The 18746-nt window shown below is 39.0% G+C and overlaps 2 protein-coding genes across 2 annotated transcripts in view; both read left to right on the forward strand.

Moving 5' to 3' along the window:
• The first annotated feature begins 5783 nt into the window (after positions 1–5783).
• On the forward strand, positions 5784–11999 carry CALHM3 (calcium homeostasis modulator 3). The gene is made up of 3 exons (XM_042458497.1): positions 5784–6070; positions 8883–9144; positions 11574–11999. The coding sequence occupies exons 1-3, from the start codon at positions 5784–5786 to the stop codon at positions 11997–11999; spliced, it is 975 nt and encodes a 324-aa protein (XP_042314431.1).
• A 4818-nt stretch (positions 12000–16817) lies between these two features.
• CALHM1 (calcium homeostasis modulator 1) overlaps positions 16818–18746 on the forward strand; it is a 3007-nt gene continuing 1078 nt past the window's right edge. Inside the window, exon 1 of the mRNA XM_042456504.1 lies at positions 16818–17366. Coding sequence (XP_042312438.1) covers positions 16818–17366 — 549 coding nt within the window. The remainder of the gene's footprint in view (positions 17367–18746) is intronic.

An 18746-nucleotide genomic window follows, 5' to 3' on the forward strand; every position in this document is an offset into this window, starting at 1 on the left:
GCAGCCAAGGGGGCTTGCAGCTTCAGTTCTGTCCCTGCAGTGGCTACTCACCTTCAGGAATGTACCTAGGCAAGATTCAGCTGCACTCACACAGCAGAAGAGAAGCAGTAGTCTTATGCTGGATGTAGAGGCTCTGCCTTCTTCCCATGGTATTTAAGACCATGACAGCAATGCCCATGAAAGCCCCTGTGGCTTGAAATGCCAGGTTAGTACCATTCCAGGTTCTGCGATTCCAGAGTAAAAACCTGATAGCTAGGGATGGACTCTGGTGACAACACAGAGATGACTCTTGGTGGTGATATTGGGTGAGCCTGGCAATGTCATTAGAAGTGTATTTTAAGCATCAACCACAGAGTTGTTGCTCAGAGTGTGTCATTCAAATAAAGAATAACTCAAGTCAAAAAAGAAATATACTGTAGATACTTAAGTCTAGAAATTTTAGTAAAAAAATTGACCATCCCCCCCCCAAAAAAACCTGGGTCGACTTATCCATAGGTCAATGTAAGTATTCTAAGTGCTGTACCTTAACTCTTATTTTTTTTAAAAAGGAACCATCACCTTCTCTGAGTATAGAGGCAAAAGGCAAGAGCTTAGTCCATCCCGGAAGAAACTAAAAGAAGCACTAACCCTCTCTATTTTAATCCACTGCACTGCCACTTCTGGCCTTTTGGAATGTCTGAGTGGGAAAATAACAGTATGCTTTAGCATCATTTTCCTTTCCTTTCCTTTGCATCCTTTGTTAGATGCCCCTACGTTTTATCCTCATCTTATAAAGGGGTTATATAAATATCCATAACTTTGTCCCCAAAACCTGACCTCGACTTATACATAAGGTCGACTTATAGTTGAGTATATACGGTATACACACACTTTTCAGGACAGTGCGTTTAACCTGCAATTACTCCCCATAGCCTGGAGAATAAGACCCAGCATTAAGATCTGGAGATTCTAGCCGCAGCCAATCAATGGCGCATGGGGTGGGGGGACAGAGCTCTACCTGAGAGTCTCCTGCTTGCTGTCATGCTCTTTGCCGTTCCAGATGGTGCTGAAGGTATGCTGGCAGAAGCTTTCACATCACCAGGCAGCTTTTTAAATCTCAGTCATTGTGTCCTTGATTTTTTGTCCTCTTTTACTTCATAATGCCAAAATGGTTCACTAAACTTTGATAAAAATCACATTGAGCAATTGCTAAAACAAATTCTAAGTAGTTTGTTAAGTCAAAGCATTCCAGGTGAAGCAGGTTAAGTATTCCAATGATAGGTATTATATTGTATAGTATAATATTGCTATATAATGTTGTTTTTAATCTGTTGTGCACTTTGCAATTTGTATCCTCAATATTGATGTGATCCCACCTCGATCCGTAGGGAGAGGTGGGAAATAGAAATAAAAAATTATTATTATTATTATTATTATTATTATTATTATTATTATTATTATTATTATTATTGAAGAAAAGCCATAAAGATCCTTTGATGCTCATTGACTCTAGGTAAGTAATTAATAATGTGGTCTTGATCAGGTTAGAAGAGACTTCTCAGATAGAAGGGGATACATCTTTTGACTAAAGCTTCAGTTTTTTATTATTAGATCATACATTCTGGATTGATTGACTGATTGATTGATTGATTGATTGATTATAGTACAGTAATTTATATTACACCATTCAGAGAAATTCCCACGGTGGCTTAAAGTACCAAATCAAAAAGGACAATGTAAAGATACAAGCCTTACAGACTGAAAAGAATAAGAACAAAAATCTAAAAACAGTAGCATTGGAACCTTACGGAGGTAAACCATTTAGTTTAAAAGACTTGGAAAATGAAATTGTGACATTGACATAGGAGGTTCTAAGCAAGCCTTCCTGGGAATAGTACTGCAGATTCCACAATCAGGGAGCTGCTACTGAAAAGGTCCTTTCCTAGATAACACCCACTGCACTTTTGAAAGCAAAGACACTTGGAAAAGAGTTCCTCTGATAAAAACTTTGATGTGCATCATAGAAAATTCAATGAGGTCACAACAATAGGATGGTTAAAGAAAATGAATCTTCTGTGTTAATGAAACTGGAGTAATCAGGACACACCATTCACACCATGAAGAGCTGTTTTGCCCAGCATTTTACAGATAAATATCAGAAGACAACATAGGTGTTACTAACATCCGTATTCTCATACCAAGGAGAATTCTCAAACCTTAAGACTCTCATTGCCCCTTCCCCTCATAACAGCAATATTACTGAATGGTGAAGGGTTTTCTCTCCCCATTCTGTGCTGGATGGTTCATCAACTCTGCAGCAGTTTCTCCAGCATTGGTTTAAGCCCAAAGAAAGGGTAATTGAACCTTGTGCCTCTACTGACTCCCTGAGGAGTCAGTTTACGTGATGATGGGAACTGTAGTCTGATACATCTGGGGGAGACCAGGTTGCAGAAACGCTGGTTTATGTGATGTGCATTAGCTGCAAGAAACTCCCAACCCTGTCAGAGATTTATTTACTAAAGGCTTAAGAAAATGAGACAAAAACCTGGAAAATGGCAATTCTAGTAACTTGTGTTAATAAAAGTCCCCAAAGTATCTAGAAAGTGCAAACTATAGAAAGACATTTTTCAAGATGACAGACCACAAAACTGGCTCTGGTGGATAAAGATGCTCTGGGAGCATGTTTGGCCAAAAGTCACGATATCAATGCCATATACATATACATATATATGGTACAGAGACTCTTCTGTTTTAATCTTGATAGCTAAACACCTCCTCCTTGTGGCTGAACTTGGTACAGGTGCAATAGTAATTTTTATGGCAGGGACAATAAATTCTTTAAAATTCCCTTCATTATTACATATATATCAACTCTTTGAAAAAGTTTGAGGCAAGGTTGAAAAGTGAACTGAGAAGTGAGTGTGTTACTTTGATAGCTGTTTACTAAAAAATTGTATACAAATAGCATCAGAACTTGGGGAAATTGCTATTTTTGGATTTCAGCCAGACTCCTGCAATGGGCATGGCAGCAGGGTTGAAAGATCCTTTGATTTGTAGTTTAAAAATATATTCTTTCTACAAGTTCTAAATAAAACATGTGCATTTGAGTTGGTAAATGTGAGGAGAAGAATTCTGCACTGCTGGCTGAAAAGAAGGTGACAACTGGTTTGCTTACTCCCTGAGGAAATTTTGTACTGGTGCTCACAAATCGATGAAAAGCTTTTCTGTTACGTAAAAAGAGATTACAATGTTAATTTGAAGCAAAATGAATAGAAGGACATGCTGAACTCAACCATTATTGAGAAATGGAACATTGTTCTACCAGAACATCTCAGAACATTATAGAATCATAAAATCATACAATCATAGAGTTAGAAGAGACCACAAGGGCCATCCAGTCCAACCCCATTCTGCCATGCAGGAACTCACAACCAAAACATCCCCAACAGATGGCCATCCAGCCTCTGTTTAAAGACCTCCAAAGAAGGAGACTCCACCACTCTCCAAGGGAGTGTGTTCCACTGTTGAACAGCTCTTACTGTCAGAAAATTCTCCCTAATGCTGAGGTGGAATCTCTTTTCCTGTAGTTAACCATTATAACCATTATAATCATTCATCTTCAAAGCAATTTTGTAACTTCTGCTTGACAATTTCATTTTTTAAAAAATGAGTCTTATATTTTGGTTCCTTGTAGATAAATCTCTTAATACCATAAACACATATCTGATGTGCACCGGAAGTGCCCAATGCACACCAGAACCCCCATGTCAGTGTCCTCTTGTGCATCAGTCCCTTTGCCAGCCCTGCTATATACTTACGAAGCAGTAGCCTTCCTCATTACAGCACCATGGAATGTTTGAAGAAGGCTGCCAACACCAGAGTAGCAAGAGTTTCACCTTTCTGAAACCATCCTGACCATTACTCAGAGATAAGGCTCTCAGTCCTCATCACATCACCATGGATCGATTCGGAATGATTTTATGGTACTTCCAGAGCAGTTCAGAGTAGTAACAAATGGAATCTGTGGGCTGCCTTTTAGGTTGTCAAATGTGTTCTTTTTAAAAAAAAGAAAAGAAAAAGAAAAGAAAATACTTAATTCCACTGGTTGCTGTCACAGGACCTAATATTGTGGTATATCCATAGATATAACTTCAGGGAAAGAAGGAACAGGATCACACAGCCTGCCACATTCCTAACCTCTGCATGCTTGGCTAATGATCTGAACTATGTACCATGCGCATAGATGCTATACATGAAAATTAGGGTAGTGCATATTTATACAAAAACTTGCATGTACATAGATTCAAATCAGACCCTCAAATCAGACCCTCAATGTATAGAGGTTGGGACACAACTAGCAAACACAGTCAAGCTCTCATCAATTTGTTCAGTGTCCATATTTACAGATGTGTTACATAAACAGGTTTTCTGACTCAGTACAGGGCAAATTCATGGAACAGGTCTCTGCATAAGAACTTGGGGACCTAATGCCAGTCAGAGTATGACCAAGGAAAGACAATATGATATCTCCAGATGTTTTGGACAACATCTCCCAGAAGCCCTACCCAGTATGGCCAATGGTCAGGGATTACGCAAGCTGTAATCCAAAATATCTGGAGAGCACTACATTGCTTGATTCTGGTCTAGGGTTACAATTACAAACCAGTTAACACTCCCAAACACTCATGCACTTTTCCAGAATCCTGTTTCTTACATGGTTACCTAAGCCCTCTAAAGGTAGGCCTCTGCAGTCTTTTGAGATCTACTGCTTTATGTTCTCATGTTTCTCCATAAACAAGAAATAATACATACTTGTGAGAAACTGGTATGCAATATATTACACCATGCTATATCTTTATTCAGCTTGGCTCATGCAGGTAGCAATCTTTGCTCAATATCACTGACTGATTTTCTCCTGTGAACACAATTGATCCCACTAAGCTAATTTTGTTAAGCAACCACATCAAACTGGTTATTTACAGGCCTGTTTCTTTAGATGGAAAAGCTTACAAATGGGACCATACAGACAACAGTTATAATATTAATCAAGAAATGGAGCCTTGTATTCAGGATTCACTGTATTGAGGAGTTTAAGAGTTGCTGAATAGAAGACAAGTCTTCTAACAAGGAGTAATAGGGTGGAGACCCATAAGCAAACTATCTGATTTGGTTAGTTTTTCATATTTGAGCAACACAAGGGGACTGTCATGAGAAGTGGAACAGGGAGGGAACAATAGGTTTTGAATATTTGTAAAACAACTTTCATTCCCTTTGGTGCATCAGTTAATGACCCCACAGTGCAGAGTAAACACTGCATCATACATTCAAGCTGCAGCTGGTTGGCATACAAAAGAGTTCTGTGATTTAGTGTTTTTGTGTTTTTCTAATGGAGCAAATATAATGGCAGGAGGACCTTATTCATTGCCTTTGAAAAGTGAGACAACTAGGCTGTAGGTTTCATCTTGATGTAACAAGACATGGACAAGAGACACAACTGTGCCAATGAGGATTGAAAAGACAGAACTCTAGATGTGGTGCCAAGAAAAGCATACAAAGGATCCAGTGATGTTAATGTGAGTAGGACATAGGCAAACTGAAAAGGCCATCTGCACGAAATTGAGTGCTGTACTATTTGCTCTTCCAGTCTATCGTTTTCCTAGCTTTGAATTAAACAGATCTTATAGACCTTGGCTAAACAGAGTGTTTAAAGAAGCCTTCCAACACCAGAGTAGCAAGTGCTTCACCTTTCTGAAACTATCCTGACCATTACTCAGAAAAAGGCCCTCAGTCCTCATCACAGAAACATGGATCGATTCCGAATGATTTTCCAGTACTTCCAGACCAATTCAGAGTCAGTAACAAATGGAATCTGTGCGCTGCTTGCATTGGCAAGTGTAAAGATTTATACCTCTTTTGACTTCAGCTGCCCTTGTCTTCCTAAATACAACATGGCATATGGCTTGGGAGTCATGTTCATCCCTCCAGTGGCACTTTTTCTCTGTGGACTTATTGTCAACCGACAGTTTGCGGTGATGCTTGAAGAATGGAATAGACCTACTGGGGACAGGAAGAAGAATCTGGCCATTATCAGGTGGGGGATTACAATTCTAGTGTAAATGACTTTTAAGACAGTTTGGAAAAGTCAAGTTTTGGACTACAGCTTCCATAATCTCCTATTTGGCATGGCTACAAAGGATTCTGGAAGATGTAGTCGAAAAAGTTATTTTTCCTCATTCTCTATCCATGCAATTAATTTACTTATTCACTGCTCTCCCATGTTCAGTTTTTAAGAATATTATCTTCCTGAAGTTACTAATTTAATATATGTATTTAGAGTTTACATAGACATTTTAATTAACATTGTTGTTAATTAACAGATGTATTTAGATCAGATCAAAATCCCTCAGGTTATAGCTAAAGTGGCTAGTTTCTATTCAGCTGCCATTATCTGCTCTAGTTTACTGATGAAATAATATCTATATTAAAAAATTAAATATTATTTGAGTGTTTTAATATTATTATTTTGAATTGTATTTATGCTGCTTTGTATTTTATATATTTTGTGTTCTAGCATTTTGTATTTTTCATACACTAGCCTATGACTGCTTGATGTCATCATAACACAATGAAATATATTATTATAATTGTCATATATAATCATATTATAATACACAGCTCAAAGGCTAACACATAATGGTGCCCCAAAAAGAAAATAATATAGATGTAATAAAGACATGACTGACTCCATGCATTTCAGATATACATCTGACTCAAGGTCAAACTAAAGGTGATGTGCAAAAAAGGTTTCTCACCTTTAAAAAAAATTAAAACTAAAGTATTCCAGGAATGGGTGGAATTCTGGTCAGAACAATCTATACATTTTTATTAGATTTTTATTCTTATTTTTATATATTTTACTCTCATGTTCTCTTATATAACTCTTATTTAGAGTTCTACACAGAGTTTTATATAGAATTTTATCTTGTTTTTCTGTTTTGTATTGTGGTACTTTGAGTTTTAACCACCACTTCTTCTTACCTTTTTTCCTCCCATTGGGAGTGTGCTTCAAAGAGCAAAACATGGACACTGACAGAGAGTAACGCAGTGAGAGTGGAGGAGGCCATGGTGGGATGCATGAGACAGAGCTCATTGCACATCTGGGGAACCACTTATGTACAGAGGTGGTGGATACTTCCATTTGCTTATTCAGAAAAAGAATAACTGTCAGTGCAACCAGGAAATGCACCAGCATTATGTCCCAAAAGGATTTCAGCCATAAGGATTATGAATGCAATATCTAGGTAGACAAACCGTAAAACTTTGAGACCATGCTCATGTGTGACAAATGGACTTTATCACATGCGAGGAATTTCCCTTAATTTCAAATGAAAAGAAAGTGGGGCCAGAACGCATTTATGTGAATTCGCTAGTTCAGCGAATTTATGTGAATGCAAATTGCATTCGAACTGGCTTCCCATTGCCCAAAAATAGCATGCCATTGCATGAATTTGCGTGTGGTAGTCTATCACGCGATAACGTGAAACCCCATGATTGTGCTCAGACTGACTTCCCATTGCCCGAATTTGCGTGTGGTAGTCTATTACACAATAACGTTTGGATTGCCATTAGATTATACTTCCAATTTCCCTTGTCTGATAACGTCCAAAAGCCTTGTTTGGAAGCATCGTTTCCCTTAAAATGTTCACCCAGTGAATTCTCTTAAGGCTTAGTCCTTGGCAAGAAGGTTTTAATTCCCCTAGATCTCTGAGGAAAACTTTTTGTCTCACTGTTTTTCTCCTTAATACTACTCAAACATTGTTGATCTTTTAAAATTAAATCTCTCCAGACCACTTGTTCTAGGCATGCTAAAAGTTACTCTTTATGGGATTCAAAACATGATCTATTAGGTAAGGTGATGCAACCTCAGGCAGCAGATTTGAGGGGCAGCAGTGGGAGCCCTCAGCTGCTCCTCTTGAACTCCGATCATTTCTGTCCATTGTAAAATCAAACTGTTTATGCCAGCTAATCTACCTAATCTCCCCCAAATTATCCCTCTGCCTATGCAGTAGATGATATTGTCTTGTTAACCACCACCCTAGTCAGATTCAGTACAAAGCAGTGTGCCATCTTGCATTTCACTTTAGGCAGGAAAATGCCTTCAGCTGGCCAGATATGATGGAAATGAAGTTGCGAATTTTGGAAATAAAGTCGAGCATTTCAGAAATGAAACTGAGCATTTTAGTTTCAAAATGGGCCAGCACAACTAGTAGTCAGTATTATTTATTTTCCATAGCTGCCACAGGAAGAAACTATGATAAATAGGCACCAACAGCAGAACTATATATTGCAAGGCAAATATGTAATTGCAAATTCAATGAATATTTCATAATGGTAAAATAAATAAGCGGCAACTAAGTTAACCTCTCCCATGTTCTGAATTCTCCCTTAATGTAGAGCTCTCAGATAATTTTACTCAATATTTCCCCAGTCCGTTTAAGATTTTATATTTACCAACTTTTCTCATACAAAGTGAATGTTTTATCTTTTTAGACCCACCCTGTGGAATCTATATTCAATATATTTTTTGTTAATTTTTTTAAAGTTCCTACAAAGACACTTTGCAAAAGGATGGTATGTAGAGATTTGATTATATCTCACAGGAGAAGGAATTAGATTGACCACAAAAGGTTCATGCCTTAATGTGTTGTTTTTAGGCTGCCATAAGATTATTTACTTATTTTGCTATAGCACACTAAAATGGCTGCCCCTCCAAAAATAACTGAAATCAGATTGTCTCACATCTTTTTTATTTATTTCTCATGCCAATAAGGTTCTATGACTTAACAGAAACTTCCAGTCTTGAGAGATACCAGCTTCATTCTTGCTTCTCTGACCAACAACAGGTACATGTGTTCTTCTGTGTTGCAACGGGCCATGATTGCACCTGTTGTCTGGATCATTGTCACCCTCCTCGATGGAAAATGTTTTGTATGTGCCTTCAGCATTTCCATTGACCCTGATAAGTTTCCAGATTTTACCAGAAACATCACCTCTCATGATGAGCTACAGCGTTTGTTCTCTAAGGTCCCATGCAAAGATGATGAGCTCATGAGGAACAACACTTCCCGCAAGGCAGTATCAAGATACCTCAGATGCTGGTCACAGGTGTGTATACAAGCATGCATTGGACCTGACTGTATATAATTACTTTCCACAATCCCTCTGAGCTTTGGAGTGATTGGTTTACAACTCCTCTGGGGAGGGGGAGGGTTGCAGTCTGACACATATAGATGGTGCTAGGTTGATATAAAAGTTGAGTAAAGCACTTTGAAATCATTAATGCACCTGCAACAGAAAACACTCTGAATCGGTTCCTCAAATGTGTTACACTCATCTTTGGAATAATCTCTTTTGATCAACCAGCCATTAAATATAGGAAGCAACCCCTGCACTCATTGGTTTTAATAATCTATGGCAGGCCCCCATGTGAATGCAAAGTAGCTAACAATTGTTCAGAAATTCAGCCATCATATGATCTACATGGTACAGTATAGCTCAAACAGAGATCTTAGGATAAGTTACTATCTTTCATCCTATTCTTTCACAGTATACCATTATAGCACTGTAATTCCACTTGCCATAGTTCCATTTTATGGAATTCTGGGATTTTCAGTTTAGGAAGGGATATTTAGAATTCTTAGACAGACAGTTCCAATGTCTGTCTCATCAACCTTCAAATACCAGTATTCCACAGGATGCGGACATGGTAGTTGAAGTGGAATCATAGCACTATAACTACTGTATGTAGTGTGAACAGGGACCCTGATGTGGGAATAGATTAGATTGCTAAAGTAATTGTTCACTACAAATGTTTGTAAGACAGGAAGAAGAGGCAAAGGAGAGAGTGGCATCACTGGGGAATGTGATGGGGGGGCAGACTGCACTAGGTGACACACAGAAGAAGGGTGACACCCGGTTGAGCCTTCCAATGCAGGAGGGGCGCTCACATACCCTTGCTGGCTGCTCTGTCCCAGGGCTTCCTCCCAGGGTAGAAAGCCCAGGAAAAGAAGGAGAGTTGTATGTGTCCTTTAGCACACTGGGTGACACCATAGTTAGTGACACCACTGGAGGGAGGAAGAGAGGGAATTCATTAGCGGTTAAGAACCTTTTTCCAGTCCAATAGTGGGCAAGACATAGAGCCTTATCACATGGACGGTTTTGCAGCTCTGTTCTGACGCAACTGCGGGTCAACCATGTGAATTCAGGCTAAAATGTGATGTATTATCTCATGCGATTGCTTTCTATGGGGGGGTCATTCCAAGGCACTTCCACAGTCAATCCGAAGTGACTCCTCCTTTTGGTGAATTCGATAACAAGCTAATTCACAAAAATTGCTTCTAAGCTCACTTCGATTTCAATGGTCTGGTGTGGAATGTAATTTTGCTTCCATCCTGGTACACACCCCTGCCAAACCTCCAAGGTCCCACATTTCCCATGATACTGCGCTGTAATTTTGCCCCATTTGCTTCCGATGCTCGGAAGGGTAGATTTAGATGTAGATGACAGGGATGAAGAGAATCAAACAGGAAGCTGGGGGGAGAGATGGGAGCAACGGAGAGGGCTATTGGAGGCTGGGGGGGAGCAACAAATTCCAACTCCCAGAATTCCATAGCCTCGAGCCAAGGTCCCCACAACAAACTCCAACTCCTAGAATTCCATAGCACTGAGCCAGGACAGTGAAAGTGGAGTCAAACCGGATTATTTCCCAAGTGCGGATGCAACCTAAGAGAAGGCAACTGTTACAAAGGGAAGAAGAGTGGATTGGATTCAGGGAGGTGGTACTTTAGAGAGCATGGAGAATAAGGGAAACCAGATCATTTCTGCAATCCTCCAAAATGGGTCTCCTTCAGATCCAAATGATTTACTTCCAAGCTTCTACACTTCTACACTGATTATTTTGCAGTGAATAATAATAATAATAATAATAATAATAATAATAATAATAATTCCTTAATAATAATAATAAATTAATGAAGGTTCTGACACAGAGGCTAGATGTAGATGTAGCTGAAATAGATGAGGGGAACTGATTTTACCATTCTGAAGGCAGCAATGACCCCCCACATGTTGTTGGACTGTTGCTCTTATCAGCTCTACCCAGTACAGTCAATAGTGAGGGATTGGGGGAGATGTGGTCCAGAAACATTGAGGGGGTAACACTTTCTTCCATGGACAGAAGCACTACTTCTTAAGTTATCTAATATGTGGGACCACCAAGGTTTTTCTTCCAATCTTCCAGGGACTGGTACCATATTTGTACCCCTTGACTACAACTGTTTCTTTCTTTCCTGGAAATGCCATAGACCAGCAGCCAATAGCTCATGGATTGGCATTTCTCCATGAACTACCACTTTGAGTAGCATTGACCTGAAAAGTAAGTTAGAATACTGTTCTTATTTGATATTTCAAGAAACCAATATCAATATTGCCCTATGGGTTTTGTTGTTTTTTCTTCCTTGTGTCTTTGTTTGGTTTTGATTACTGTAAAATTCACATGTTCTTGGTTACTGTATATCTTCTTTATTCCCTCCCAGGCTTTTGGATGGAGTACACTGTTGACTCTCATAGTGATAGCCTTCCTGGCACGTTCTCTGAAGCCCTGCTTTGATCAAGCTGCCTTTTTTCAGACTCGCTATTGGAGCAATTACATTGATATTGAACAAAAGATATTTGATGAAACCTGCTGTGATCATGCCCGAGACTTTGCACACAAGTGCATCCTCCATTTCTTTGAGAGCATGCAGGAAGAAATCAGATTAAGACGGTTTAATGCCTGCACGGAAGACAAAGAGGGGAAAGAAGAGGAGGAAGACCACTTGAGAGGGATCACCAGCCAAGACCAAATGAACAAGGTTCTTCAGTCCTGGTACTACAGCAAGCCCACACTGGATCTGAACCGAGCAACACAACGTCAGTTTGTAGGTGCAGAAAGGAAACCCTACCTTTGGCAGGCAGTGTGATTAACCAGTGGAACACTGTTACCAGGCAAACAGATGTTTAAAAAACATCAGTACAAATCATGTCAGAGTTAGACAAGTCTCACATCATGCTTTGGGTGACCAGATGCCAAAGAGAACAGGTCAGCTCCATCCTTAATAGACGTATAGAAGAGAGAGTTTCAGCATAAATAAGGATAACAAGTTTCTCTTCCACTAAATATTCAAGGTTCAGGACCCCTGTTCTCTTTTCCATCTGTCACCCCCAATCATAACCTTCCTCAGTGTGGTGCATTTCAGGTACTTGGTGCAACACCTCCCATCAGCCCCAGACATCCTGGGCTATGCTTAGAATGATGGGAAATTGTAGTTCAAAAACATCTGGAGAACAGTAAGTTGGAGAAAGCTGTTATATCCCATTTCTTCACCTGTATAGTTTTCAACTAGCCAGTAAAAAAAAAAAAAAGACCTGGCATTCTTGTAAGCCTATAACCGTATCTAGGCTTGTAAGTATCAGCAGCTGCAGCCTATCAAGTCATGCAATGAAGTATTATTGTTCTGCCCGTCATCATTCTCAGTTCAGCTTCCTTTCTACGTGAGCCAGAAGCACTGACAGAAACAAACTGAACAAAACCCACACATTGCAGAGAAATTATTACAGTGAGAGAAAGCAGGTCAACCTGAGTTGTCACACTGAAGCAGTCATAGCAGCAAACTGTTTTTAAGGGAGCATCACAGAGGGACTGAAAAAGAAAGAGAGATTGGTAATTCCCTCTTTCTGTGTAGCAACTAGAGAATTCATACAAAAGAATGAAAAACAGATCAAATTAGGAAGACAGTGGTCTGAATCCTCTTGTTATTCCCAACTAGAGAAGACCCACTGAATCAAGGGGTTTTAAGCTATATGTTTATTTTATTTTCTTTTTTGTTCCATTTCTAAGCTTAAAGGACTAGTTCAGAGAACCAAGCATGTAGTTATCATAGCACAATCTTGGGCAGAATGAAGAAAGTACAGCAACTCTTTTTGTATTTTATCTCTGTTGTAGTCCCTCCTCGATCCTCAGGGAGAGGTGGGAAATATAAATAAATCATATTATTATTTATTTATGGTGACATAGCTGAGCTTTTGTAGACAATTGTTAGTCACCATAGGTGAAAAGAGAAAATGATAAGATTACTAGGTTGTTTTATATGACAAATATAAAGTCTCTTTTTGATATTAATCATAACTTTATCATTTATCATGTTATTGCCTTTCCAAATTGTTATGGGCACTACAAAAATAAAAATAAAGTTGTAACATATCCTTCTGTCACTTGCCTGTGCTTCTGTTTCCTCCTTCATCTGTTCTTTCATTGCTGATTTTTATTTATGTATTTATGAAAATTATTTGTGTATCACTTTGCAGGCTACCAGGGCTCTTGTGGCAATGCATAACAATTAAAAGGGGGAATATTTTAAAAATAGATTAAAACTATTTATAACACTGGTTCCAAAAAGCATGAACCTTGATCTTCAGAACCAAAGGATATACAAAACAATGCAGTTTTGGCTGCCCTCCAGAAGCTCAAGGGGAAAGCCAGACAGACTTTCGTTAGGAAGGCCAGGCTTTACCACCAGGTGTCTCCCAGATGTTTTGGACTTCAACTTCTATCATCCCTGACTACTGACCATCATCCCATCATAATCAACTGTTGGTCTGGGCCTGATGGGAGTTGTAGTCTAAATCTAAAGGGAACCATGTTGGAAGGGGCCAAAGTGGCATAGTGGTTTGAATGCTGGACTAGACTCTGGAAACCAGGATTCAATTCTCAACTCAACCATGAAACCCACTGGGTGACTTTGGGCAAGTCACACTCTCTGAGTCTCAGGGGAAAGGCAATGGCAAACCTCTTCTGAACAAATCTTGCCAAGAAAAACCCATGATATTAGTGTCGCTTTAAATCAGAAATGATATGAAGGCACACAACACACACTCTCTCTCCATGTTGAAGAAGGCTGGCCCTAGGCACATATACAGATCATACAAGAGAAGGGCTTTCTGCATGGCCCATATCCAGAATAAATCAGGCCTCAGAGATGCAGAATAAGATGATCAAATTATCATGAGAAAAAAATGAAAATTGTGAACCATGTTACATCAAGTAGCATGTTGGGTGGAAGGTTGCTGAATCTGAATTTTACATAATTTTGTTGCTTCTCATTTTTCCTTTTTCCAGGGAATATACTCATTGTGGCTATAGCATTTTAATTAGTATTTTTTATTTTCATTGCCAGACAATAATACACATTGCTTGTCTTGCTGCCAAACATTGTTTATGCATGGGATCCAGCTTCAAGCATATGCTAGCACCATGTTCATGATCAAAGGAATTGAATGTATTGTTAGCAAGCTAAAAATATCAAAGAACCTTTATTTTATTTTTTAAAAGTTCAAGAGGAGACAATTTATTCTTTGATCCCTTTTTATGCCTAAGCTTCTGAAGCTCTGAATTCATACATTAAAATAAAGGGAGCCACATGCCTTCCCTCAACTATGGATTTCTAAATTTTAACTGCAGCCTCTCAGAGAAAGCTTATTTGGAATGATTTTTTAGTCAATTCCACATGGCAAGGATCTGTTCTAATTTAATTTTACACAGACACCATCAAAAAGAGAGAAAATATGGAGATTAAGAATGCCATCCTCCTCTGTATTTACCATGTGCTTCAGTCAAATTGGCTATTTTCCTAAGTAGGCTGCTGATGTAAGAATCTGACATAGTTTTACTTTGCATACTGGTTTCCATGAAAGGGTATTTTTAAATCCTTCCTGATGCAGCAGAAAGATCCACATTCAAGAGGAAGAAATACAGAGTGTGATTAAAAAGTGAGTTATGCAGCACAATAGTGGGTGCATCTACACTGTAGAAAAAATGACGTTTGACATTATTTTAACTGCCATGGTTCCATCTTACAGAATCCTGGGATGTGTAGTTTTGTGAAGTACCAGCACTGACAGGGAAGGCTAAAACCCTAATAAAACTACAAATCCCAGGATTCCATGGAATGGAGCTATCATTGCCAAGAAAAACCCATGATAGCTTCCCCTTAGGTCAAAAATGATGTGAAGAGACACAGCAACAACAGATATTCCCTAGGTTCAAATCCCCACTTGACCATGGAAATTCACTGGGTAACCGTGGGCAAATCCCACTCTTAGCATCAGGGCAAAGCAACAGAAAATGCTCCATGAATAAATCTTGCCATGAAAACCCTTGATAGGATCATCTTAGGGTCACAATAAGGTGGACATGAATTTAAAATACACAACAACGTAGCTTCAAGAGCCCCCAAATGAATTAGACTTTTAGGCCAAAGAATAGAGTATAAATACTCTAAATAAATAAATAGTTAACAATAAAGTGGCACTTTTAAAAAGGTTATTCTTTTGCTGGGTCTTGAGAATAACAAGATTAGTCATTTAAGACACTTTAAAAAAGTAATACAAGTTATTGATCTGTGGTATAAAATATACTCTTCTTTCATCCACCTTCTTGTTACTTTAACATCCCCAAAAGAGCACAAGCCAGGAGCACAAAGAACTGTGCAACAAAAGCCAGCACTTAAACCATGCAACATTCCTTCTCCACCATTTAGTGGGGACCACACCTCTTTAAAAGTAATTAAAAAGTTGGATCCAGAGAGGTTGGAGTTGTCCCTTGTAAAAATATAACTGTTAAAGAAAATTAGTGAATAAAGTCTGGACCTTAATGGTAGAAATTAAACGCCAGCAACTACTAGTCCTGCCTATCGTGCCATACAGCTCCAGCCACTTTGGGGTTCATCCTCCTGCTTGCTTCCCTATAAACAATACAATATTGTCTGGCCAATACAGGCCAGAAAAGAGGGGGAGAAGGTATTCCACAACTGATTTAAGCAATTCCGTTGAAATCCATTTCCAAAGCTCTGCCCACCACACTACATTTACAGGAGGGAAGTCCAATGAAAAACATTGCTTTGTTGCTGAACAAAGAGGAAAGAGCACAACTCTGCACTGATACAATACTTCAAAGCAAAGATTTACTGTTCCTCTTCTCCCAATTTACATAATGCAATCCTGCCCAGAATGGCAGGCAGAGATGGATTAGAGAATCCGAAAAGAAAAGAAAAAATCTAACAGTAAGACGTGGGAGAGTCTGGAGATGTACAGTTATTGTTATTCAGGCAACCTTCTTCTGAATGGGTTGTACCCACACAGATCTTTGCATAGGTGCTTTCCTTTCTCTCTTTCCAGCTAAAACTACAAAGGTGGGGCATAGCTTCCCCATGTTTTTCAGAGGGCCATGGGAGGAGCGTGTAGCATTTGCAACAGCATTAACCAAACTAGTGGAATCCCTTCCCTGTCACAAATGAAGAGTGCCTGGTAGAGATTTTAAAGGACTTCTCAGAAGAACTGCTTTCCCACATATAAGTGAGATCAAAAGCAGTGAAAGAAATGACATCTCTGAAAGAAAAAGAGATTGCTTTATTAAGCCAAGACCTGCCTGACAATGGCACACAACTGACTTTTCAGACGAGGACATACACTTCAGCCCAGGTCATCCTGGCAGGAGCAGAGATTAACTCATAAGGTAAAGATAACGAAAGTCATTTGTTTTAGGTAGCAAGGAGGAAATAGACAAACACATTTTATAAGTCATGGGGAAACTGCTGTAAAAGCAAATGGTATAACAATTTATGTTGCCAAGTTACAATGGAATTTCTTTTTAACTAGCACACTGCATCACAAGAAAAAAGGGGGACAAAATCTCTGATTTAATCTCATCCTGCTAGGAGAGTGCTTATAAAGCAACAAGGAAGATGGATAAATTTCGAATGATCTTCCAGTTCCTCCAGTCCAATCAGGAATCATTCATGAATGGCATATGTGGCATTATGGCTCTTGCCAGTGCGCAAATCTACGTGGCTTTTGATTTCACTTGCCCTTGCCTACCAGGTTATAATCTAGCCTATGGGATGGGTATCCTGATTGTGCCACCCCTAGTGTTGTTCTTATTGGGCTTTGTGATGAATAACAATGTCTCCATGTTGGCTGAAGAATGGAGAAGGCCCATAGGTAAGCGACAGAAAGATCCATCTGTTTTGCGTTACATGTTCTGTTCCATGGCACAGCGGGCTATGATTGCCCCTGCAGTTTGGATTTCAGTCACGCTGTTGCATGGGGAATGCTTTATTTGTGCCTTCAGCACCACTGTGCCCATAGAGAAGTTGGGAAATGACAGCTATATGCTCCTGCCTGAGAAAGAGCTGAGGAGGATTCTGGCTCGGATACCCTGCAAAGACATTTACAATGGACAAGAACTTATTGCCAAAGAAGTCGCAACCAGGTATCTACGCTGTATCTCCCAGGTAAGCAAAAAGCAGCAATTGCAGGAATAAGCTTATATAATTTTCTCTAAGAAATTGCTGTCATATTTGATTCTAGAGAATGGGAGTAGCACTAGATAGAAAGACTTCTTAGCCTAGCTTATATTCATTTGTCATTAAAGCATTCTTCATACATTGCAAGCACCCCAAACACCCCTAATAAAGTGAGTTTTTTAATTACAGGAATGGTAAAGAAAATCACAGTCCTTATCCTCATGTCTAGAGATCCTGTTCCATAAAAAAAATATTAATGGTTCACCAGTATTATCTTTGTTATGCTATTGGAACAGGTTACTGCTTACTTTACTTCCAGCGTATGTTTAAGTAAAAGTGGGGTCTATTGTTATCTATTGGGCCTTGGCCACAGGACAAGTGAATATACAGTTAGACACTTTGTATATACTAGTTCTTCATTCAGATTGTGTGCACACATACATGGTATACAGCAAAATGCAATGCTGGATTCCTTAACGTAATCATCATTCACAGTGTTTTCAACAAGAAGCACAAATTATAGAAGGTATATGAAAGGAAGAGTGGACTACTGTGATTGAACTTTCATGGTAACTCCTATGATTAAACTTCCTCCTTCTCAAAATGACCCTGCCTTATTCATTTGCAAAACAAATGAAGTCAAATATGCTCAGTGATCAAAACCTAAGCTAGGCAGGGAGGTCAAAACAGTCCCTTCCTGTTGTTTTCTGCATTCCTCATATATTTGTTTCCTGCCATCTTATATGGAATGCAAATTCCCTGTTTGTTTTCAACTGGGAACTATGTAAAAGTCACTTTAAAAATCTGAGTTGATCACTTGTGTTCTCATCAATTCAATACTGCCACCACTCTGTTTTCATCAGCATTGCCTGGCACTTTGAACCTCAGTCTTTCCTACGTGGTGTATTATTTGTCTTTTCCAACAATGAACATCATGCTTTCATTGGCATAAATGTGCATTGCAGCATTCCATTTAAACAAAGGCATTCTATTTACATGCATTAGTTTTTTCCTCTGTATGCCTGGCATAGTGGGAGATAGATGGATGGATAGATAGATAGATAGATAGATAGATAGATAGATAGATAGATAGATAGATGATAGATAGATAGATAGATAGATAGATAGATAGATAGATAGATAGATAGATAGATACCCAAAGATAAATACCCAGTAACATATGGCTTTTAGACTTTTTCCACAGTACGGTAGCAACACACTTTGTTGTTTTGTGCCTTCAAGTCATTTTCAACTTATGGTGACCTAAGTGCCAACCTGTCACAGGGTTTTCTTGGCAACATTTGTTCAGAGAGGTTTTTGTCTTTGCCTTCTGAGGCTGAGTGAATGTGATTTGTCCAAGATCACCCA

This window comes from Sceloporus undulatus, chromosome 3 (assembly GCF_019175285.1).
Source record: "Sceloporus undulatus isolate JIND9_A2432 ecotype Alabama chromosome 3, SceUnd_v1.1, whole genome shotgun sequence".
Taxonomy (NCBI): Eukaryota; Metazoa; Chordata; class Lepidosauria; order Squamata; family Phrynosomatidae; genus Sceloporus; species Sceloporus undulatus.